General features: G+C 46.2%; 1 protein-coding gene across 1 annotated transcript in view; it reads right to left on the bottom strand.

Moving 5' to 3' along the window:
* Window positions 1-1,112: 1,112 nt before the first annotated feature.
* LOC143741324 (uncharacterized) overlaps window positions 1,113-9,412 on the bottom strand; it is a 44,798-nt gene continuing 36,498 nt past the window's right edge. Inside the window, exon 11 of the mRNA XM_077233762.1 lies at window positions 1,113-4,178. Coding sequence (XP_077089877.1) covers window positions 2,246-4,178 — 1,933 coding nt within the window. The 3' untranslated portion in view covers window positions 1,113-2,245. The remainder of the gene's footprint in view (window positions 4,179-9,412) is intronic.

The following is a 9,412-nucleotide window of genomic DNA, read 5'->3' as shown; positions in this document are numbered from 1 at the left end:
ATGGACAGTTTTATGATGGACAGATGCACTTTTATGATGGATTGATGTACGTTTATGATGGACAGTTTTATGATGGATAGATGTACTTTTATGATGGACAGATGCACTTTTATGATGGATTGATGTACGTTTATGATGGACAGTTTTATGATGGATAGATGTACTTTTATGATGGATAGATGCACTTTTATGATGGATTGATGTACGTTTATGATGATAGATGCACTTTTATGATGGACAGATGCACTTTTATGATGGACAGATGCACTTTTATGATGGATAGATGCACTTTTATGATGGATAGATCTACGTTTATGATGATATATGCACTATATAATGGATAGATGTACGTTTATGATGGATAGATGCACTTTTATGATGGACAGATGCACTTTTATGATGGATAGATGCACTTTTATGATGGATAGATGCACTTTTATGATGGATAGATGTACTTTTATGATGGATAGATGTACATTTATGATGATAGATGCACTATATGATGGATAGATGCACTTTTATGATGATAGATCCACTATATGATGGACAGATGCACTTTTATGATGATAGATCCACTATATGATGGACAGATGGACTTTTATGATGGATAAATGCACTTTTATGATCATAGATGTACTTTTATAATGGACAGATGCACTTTTATGATGGATAGATGTACTTTTATGATGGATAGATGCACTTTTATGATGGATAGATGCACTTTTATGATGGATAGATGCACTTTTATGATGGACAGATGCACTTTTATGATGATAGATGCACTTTTATGATGATAGATGCACTTTTATGATGGATAGATGCACTTTTATAATGGATAGATGCACTTTTATGACGGATAGATGCACTTTTATGATGGATAGATGTACTTTTATGATTGACAGATCCACTTTTATGATGGACAGATGCACTTTTATGACGGATAGATGCACTTTTATGATTGACAGATGCACTTTTATGATGGACAGATGCACTTTTATGATGGACAGATGTACTTTTATGATGGACAGATGCACTTTTATGATGGATAGATGTATTTTTATCATGGACAGATTGTCACGGAACGGGTAAGGAAAAAAGTGTGAGGACTCAAGTGCAGGAGAAATTATATTTATTTACAAAAGAAAACATAAACACAAAACAAAACCCACGAGATGGAAAAAATAACTAATAAATATAAGACAAAAACAGAACATGAAACTTACTGGAGGATCACAGGGAACAGGAAACATTAGACAACGATCCGACAAAGACTGCAAACAAGAGGAGACTTAAGAAGGGAACAAATAAAGAGGGGACAGGTGGAAGAACTCAAACAATAATCAGGTAACGAGGGGGAGGGATCAGACAAGGACAAGAGCACATGGCCCAAAATAACAAAACACCCATGTGCAACACAAGACAAGACAGGAGAGACATGTGACATTACCCCCTCCCTACGGAGCGGCTACCAGACGCTCCATAAGACCAGGGCGGGACAGGAAGGAAACACCAGGGTGGGATGGGAGGGAAACACCAGGGTGGGACGGGAGGGACAGACCAGGGCGGGACGGGAGGGACAGACCAGGGTGGGACGAGAGGAACAGAACGCTTAGTCCTGGGAGGCCAGGGCAAAGCAGACAGTCCATCGGGCGGCCAGGGCGAAGCAGAGAGTCCATCGGGCGGCCAGGGCGGTGAAGACCCCTCGGGCGGCCAGGGCGGTGATGACCCCTCGGGCGGCCAGGGCGGTGATGACCCCTCGGGCGGCCAGGGCGGTGAAGGCCCCTCGGGCGGCCAGGGCGGTGAAGACCCCTCGGGCGGCCAGGGCGGTGAAGACCCCTCGGGCGGCCAGGGCGGTGAAGACCCCTCGGGCGGCCATGGCGGAGGCTCTGGAACAGACACTGGCACCGGCTCAGGAATAGCAGACACCGGCTCAGGAGCAGCAGACACCGGCTCTGGAACAGCAGACACCGGCTCAGGAACAGCAGACACCGGCTCAGGAACAGCAGACACTTGCTCAGGAACAGCAGACACCGGCTCAGGAACAGCAGACACCGGCTCAGGAACAGCAGACACCGGTTCAGGAACAGCAGACACCGGCTCAGGAACAGCAGACACCGGCTCAGGTACAGCAGACACCGTCTCAGGTACAGCAGACACCGGCTCAGGCACAGCAGACACCGGCTCAGGCACAGCAGACACCGGCTCAGGCACAGCAGACACCGGCTCAGGCACAGCAGACACCGGCTCAGGAACAGACACAAGAACTGTAACAGTCACAACAACAGACACAAACACAGACACAAACACAGAAAAAAACACAGACACAAACACTGGCTCTGGCGCTGGAACAGGCACTGGCTCTGGAACAGACATTGGCTCCAGCTCTGGAACAGGCATTGGCTCTGCCTCCGGCTCTGGAACAGGCATTGGCTCTGCCTCCGGCTCTGGAACAGGCATTGGCTCTGCCTCCGGCTCTGGAACAGGAGACACGGGTATGTCCAGGATCCGAGCCAGACGCTCCAGATTGTCCAGGTCCATTAAGGCAGATGGGCACTGGCTCTGCCTCCGGCTCTGGAACGGGCACTGGCTCTGCCTCCGGCTCTGGAACGGGCATTGGCTCTGCCTCCGGCTCTGGAACGGGCATTGGCTCTGCCTCCGGCTCTGGAACGGGCATTGGCTCTGCCTCCGGCTCTGGAACGGGCATTGGCTCTGCCTCCGGATCTGGAACGGGCATTGGCTCTGCCTCCGGCTCTGGAACGGGCATTGGCTCTGCCTCCGGCTCTGGAACGGGCATTGGCTCTGCCTCCGGCTCTGGAACGGGCATTGGCTCTGCCTCCGGCTCTGGAACGGGCATTGGCTCTGCCTCCGGCTCTGGAACGGGCATTGGCTCTGCCTCCGGCTCTGGAACGGGCATTGGCTCTGCCTCCGGCTCTGGAACGGGCATTGGCTCTGCCTCCGGCTCTGGAACGGGCATTGGCTCTGCCTCCGGCTCTGGAACGGGCATTGGCTCTGCCTCCGGCTCTGGAACGGGCATTGGCTCTGCCTCCGGCTCTGGAACGGGCATTGGCTCTGGAACGGGCATTGGCTCTGGAACGGGCATTGGCTCTGGAACAGGCATTGGCTCTGGAACGGGCATTGGCTCTGCCTCCGGCTCTGGAACGGGCATTGGCTCTGCCTCCGGCTCTGGAACGGGCATTGGCTCTGCCTCCGGCTCTGGAACGGGCATTGGCTCTGCCTCCGGCTCTGGAACGGGCATTGGCTCTGCCTCCGGCTCTGGAACGGGCATTGGCTCTGCCTCCGGCTCTGGAACGGGCATTGGCTCTGCCTCCGGCTCTGGAACGGGCATTGGCTCTGCCTCCGGCTCTGGAACGGGCATTGGCTCTTCCTCCGGCTCTGGAACGGGCATTGGCTCTGCCTCCGGCTCTGGAACGGGCACTGGCTCTGCCTCCGGCTCTGGAACGGGCACTGGCTCTGCCTCCGGCTCTGGAACGGGCACTGGCTCTGCCTCCGGCTCTGGAACGGGCACTGGCTCTGCCTCCGGCTCTGGAACGGGCACTGGCTCTGCCTCCGGCTCTGGAACGGGCACTGGCTCTGCCTCCGGCTCTGGAACGGGCACTGGCTCTGCCTCCGGCTCTGGAACGGGCACTGGCTCTGCCTCCGGCTCTGGAACGGGCACTGGCTCTGCCTCCGGCTCTGGAACGGGCACTGGCTCTGCCTCCGGCTCTGGAACGGGCACTGGCTCTGCCTCCTGCTCTGGAACGGGCACTGGCTCTGCCTCCTGCTCTGGAAAGGGCACTGGCTCTGCCTCCGGCTCTGGAACAGCAGACACTGGCTCCGGCTCTGGGACAGGAGACACTGGCTCCGGCTCTGGGACATCGGACACGGGCATGTCCAGGATCCGAGCCAGACGCTCCAGATAGTCCATAAGTTCCTTGGCGGCCACACGAATGGGCATTTCCTGATCTGTCTCAGACTGGGCAGACGGGACGTGCACAGTTTCTGACTGGGCAGACGTGACGTGAACAGTCTCTCGCAGGGCAGACGTGACGTGAACAGTCTCTCGCTGGGCAGACGTGACGTTAACAGTCTCTTGCTGGGCAGACGTGACGTGAACAGTCTCTCGCTGGGCAGACGCGACGTGAACAGTCTCTGACTTGGCCCCTCTTCTCCGCTGAGTCCTCATTAGGTCGGATTGTTATGTCACGGAACGGGTAAGGAAAAAAGTATGAGGACTCAAGTGCAGGAGAAATTATATTTATTTACAAAAGAAAACATAAACACAAAACAAAACCCACGAGATGGAAAACATAACTAATAAATATAAGACAAAAACAGAACATGAAACTTACTAGAGGATCACAGGGAACAGGAAACATTAGACAACGATCCAACAAAGACTGCAAACAAGAGGAGACTTAAGAAGGGAACAAATAAAGAGGGGACAGGTGGAAGAACTCAAACAATAATCAGGTAACGAGGGGGAGGGATCAGACAAGGACAAGAGCACATGGCCCAAAATAACAAAACACCCATGTGCAACACAAGACAGGACAGGCATGTGACACAGATGCACTTTTATGATGGATAGATGCACTTTTATGACGGATAGATGCACTTTTGTGATTAACAGATGCACTTTTATGATGGATGGATGCACTTTTGTGATTAACAGATGCACTTTTATGATGGACAGATGCACTTTTATGATGGATAGATGTATTTTTATGATGATAGATGCACTTTTATGATGGACAGATGCACTTTTATGATGGACAGATGCACTTTTATGATGGATAGATGCACTTTTATGATGGATAGATGTATTTTTATGATGATAGATGCACTTTTATGATGGATAGATGAACTTTTATGATGGATAGATGCACTTTTATGATGATAGATGCACTTTTATGATGATAGATGTACTTTTATGATGGACAGATGCACTTTTATGATGTGATGGATAGATGTATTTTTATGATGGATAGATGTATTTTTATGATGGATAGATGCACTTTTATGATGGATAGATGCACTTTTATGATGGATAGATGCACTTTTATGATGGACAGATGCACTTTTATGATGAATAGATGCACTTTTATAATGGACAGATGCACTTTTATGATGATTAATGCACTTTTATGAGGGATAGATGCACTTTTATGATGGACAGATGCACTTTTATGATGGACAGATGCACTTTTATGATGGACAGATGCACTTTTATGATGAATAGATGCACTTTTATAATGGACAGATGCACTTTTATGAGGGATAGATGCACTTTTATGATGGACAGATGCACTTTTATGATGGATATATGCACTATATAATGGATAGATGTACGTTTATGATGGACAGATCCACTTTTATGATTGACAGATGCACTTTTATGATGGATAGATGCACTTTTATTATGGATAGATGCACTTTTATGGACTTCAAAACAGAAACCGGCCATTCACTGCCATTATAAAGCTTGGAAGAGCCAGGACATTTTTTTATATAACTCTGATTGTATTCATCTGAGAGAACAATGTCATATACACCTAGGATGGCTTGAAGGCGAGTAAATCATGGGCTAATTTACATTTTTGGCTGAACTATCACTTTAAAGCCCAACACACAGACACCGCTTCACTGCTGCTCGCCCTGCGATCGACTGTTTTTGTCAGCCTCGTTACCCGCTGTGAGTTTGTTTGTTTGCGTTTGTTTGTTTGCGCAAATACGGTTTGAACGTTGGTTGTTGGTCGTAGAGCGAGACACCGCTTCACTGCTGCTCGCCCTGCGATCGACTGCTTTTGTCAGCCTCGTTACCCGCTGTGAGTCTGTTTGTTTGCGTTTGTTTGTTTGCGCAAATACGGTTTGAACATTGATTGTTGGTCGTAGAGCGAGACACCGCTTCACTGCTGCTCGCCCTGCGATCGACTGCTTTTGTCAGCCTCGTTGCCTGCTGTGAGTTTGTTTGTTTTCCCGTCTATCCTGCGTCTATATTACACCCATACCACTAAAAAGACGGTTATACCCAAGACTTGAGTCATAAATTAGTATAAATATTAATAGCATCACTGGTTGCATCATTGCTAACTTACTGTCCATCTGTTAAAATGGCGAATATATCAGGTGTATGTTATCTACCTCTTGGTGCAGATGAGAACAAATCTGAATTGCTTGCGGTGCAGTCTGAATTAGAAGCTGTAGAAAAGCAGATCCTTGACCTTCTAGAGAGACAAGCTGAGCTGAGAGACCGGCGTTTAGCTCTTGAAACATCACGCGCTGATGCACACGGATCAGTGATTAACGTTAGTAACCCGCTGACGCTGACCTCGTCTACTCCGTGCGTTTCTCAGCATTGGTCCCGAGCGTCCAGGTCACGATCAGCCATGATTTCATTCACTCCGGCTCCAACACACCACCACGAAGCCTGGGTGGTTCCGCGGAAGCCGCGAGCCAGGACAAGAATCTTTTCGCCCCTCCCGGTTTTCGAGATCTCCACTCAGAACCGCTTCTCCCCTCTTCGCGAAACGGAACGCGATGCTGTGATCATCGGCGATTCCACCGTCCGACACGTCCACGCTACGTTAGGTAAAAGTAAGGTGCACAGTCACTGCTTTCCTGGTGCTCGTGTTCTCGATATCACTGCGCGGGTAACTGAGATCTTGAACGGTGACGAGCGCGTCGGAGCTGTTGTGCTGCATGCGGGAGCTAACGACACTAGGCTGCGACAGACGGAGGTTCTGAAGAAAGACTTCAGGAGCCTTATCGATACGGTACGCAGCACATCGCCTGAAACATCGATTATTGTGTCTGGACCGCTTCCTACGTACCGACGAGGGCATGAAAAGTTCAGTAGATTATTCGCGCTAAATGAATGGTTATTGTCATGGTGCAATGAGCAGAAATTGATTTTTGTAAATAATTGGAATCTGTTTTGGGAGCGACCAAGGCTCTTCCGCGCTGATGGCTTACACCCAAGTAGAATCGGGGCAGATCTTCTGTCGGATAACATCTCCAAGATGTTAAATACCATTTGACTAGTAACCAAAAATCCAAATCACAGTCTCTACTGCACCAATTTAATTGATATTAATACTAGTGTAGAACATTGCATAGAAACTGTGTCTATTCCTCGTTTACTAAGATCAAATAATAAATCTACTGCAGGATCTAGAAAAAATCTAATTGTTATTAAAACAAAAAATCTCGCTATTAGTGAACAAAAACAATTTCTAAAGCTAGGTCTTCTAAACATTAGATCGCTCACACCTAAGGCGGTTATTGTAAATGAAATGGTCACAGATAATAATTTCGATGTTCTGTGCCTTACTGAAACCTGGCTTAAACCAAATGATTATTTCGGTCTAAATGAGTCTACTCCGCCAGGATACTGTTATAAGCATGAGCCCCGTCTGATCGGTCGTGGCGGCGGTGTTGCAACAATCTACAGAGATATCCTTAATGTTACTCAGAAAACTCGTCATAGGTTTAATTCGTTTGAAGTGCTTGTGCTAAATGTTACGCTCTTAGATGTAAGAAAAAAATCCCTATTATCTCTAGCATTGGCTACCGTATATAGACCTCCAGGGCCTTACGCCAATTTCCTAAAAGAGTTTGCTGACTTTCTATCAGATCTTTTGGTCAACGTCGATAAAGCATTAATTGTTGGAGATTTTAACATACACGTAGATAATTTAAATGATGCGTTAGGGGCTGCGTTTACAGATTTATTAAACTCCTTCGGGGTCAAGCAAAACGTCACCGGACCAACTCATCGTCTTAATCATACACTCGATTTAATTATATCATATGGAACCGATCCAACCGATATAGATATCATTCCACAAAGTGATGATGTCACTGACCACTACTTGGTAACTTGCATATTACGCACTGCTGTAATATGTCATGCTGCGCCACGTTATCGACCAGGTAGAACAATTCGTCCATCCACCATAGATCATTTCTCAAATAGCTTATCTGATCTGTCTCAGCTGCTGCCTGAACCCAAACAAACAGATGAATTAGACGAACTAACTAGCACTATGAGCAACATTCTCTCTAGAACATTGGATATTGTTGCACCCATTAGATTAAAAAAGGTCAGAGAAAAAAGTATAGCACCATGGTACAATAATACTACGTATGTTTTAAAGAGAGAAACCCGTAATTTAGAGCGTAAATGGAAAAAAACTAATTTAGAGGTCTTTAGAATCGCGTGGAAAGACAGTATGTCACTTTATAAAAAGGCACTTAAAACGGCCAGGGCTGAGCACCTCAGCAAATTAATAGAAAACAACCGAAATAATCCAAGGTTTTTATTTAATACCGTGGCTAGACTAACAAATAAACAGACGTCGTCTGAACAAAATACCTCGTTACAGTTTAGTAGTAATGATTTCATGAACTTCTTCACCGAGAAAATTGAAAGCATCAGAATCAAAATCGTAAACGTTCGATCTTTGCTCGCGCCTTATAATTCGGCCGCAATTATCACCCCGCAAGAACAATTACAATGCTTTACAACCATAGAACAAAAAGAGTTAAATAAACTTATCACTTCATCTAAAACAACAACATGTTTATTAGATCCTATACCAACTGAACTACTGAAAGAAGTGTTACCTGTAGTGGAAGAGCCTCTTCTCAATATTATTAACTCATCTTTATCTTTAGGTCATGTTCCAAGAACGTTCAAGCTGGCAGTTATAAAACCTCTTATTAAGAAACCACAATTAGATCCAAATAACCTAGCAAATTACAGACCCATTTCGAATCTTCCATTTATGTCAAAAATATTAGAAAAAGTTGTGTCCGCTCAACTCGGCTCTTTCTTGCAAGAAAACGACATCTATGAAAAGTTTCAGTCTGGATTCAGGCCACATCATAGCACTGAAACTGCGCTTGTTAGAATCACAAATGATTTACTTTTAGCTTCGGACCAAGGCTGTATCTCAGTACTAGTTTTACTTGATCTTAGTGCTGCGTTCGATACTATAGATCACACAATACTCTTAGATCGACTACAAAATTACACTGGTGTTCAAGGACAAGCATTAAGCTGGTTCAGGTCATACTTATCTGACCGCTACCATTTCGTCTACTTAAATGGAGAAAAATCGATTATAACTTCGGCAAACTATGGAGTGCCGCAGGGATCTGTGTTAGGCCCTTTATTATTCTCAATATATGCTGTCACTTGGTAATATTCTAAGGAAACATGGAATTAGTTTCCATTGTTATGCTGATGACACTCAAATATATATTTCCTCACGGCCAGATGAATACGCTAAATTATCCAAATTGACAGATTGTGTTAAAGATATAAAAGATTGGATGACGCATAATTTTCTTTTATTAAATCCAGACAAGACAGAGGTAATACTTATCGGTTCTAAAAACCGTCCACAAA

The sequence above is a fragment of the Siphateles boraxobius genome, unplaced genomic scaffold, assembly GCF_051911475.1.
Source record: "Siphateles boraxobius isolate OS27281-9 unplaced genomic scaffold, OSU_SipBor_1 188, whole genome shotgun sequence".
In the NCBI taxonomy this organism is placed as follows: domain Eukaryota; kingdom Metazoa; phylum Chordata; class Actinopteri; order Cypriniformes; family Leuciscidae; genus Siphateles; species Siphateles boraxobius.
Note: the sequence above shows the minus strand (reverse complement) of the source record. Positions and strands in the feature narration are given on the sequence as shown.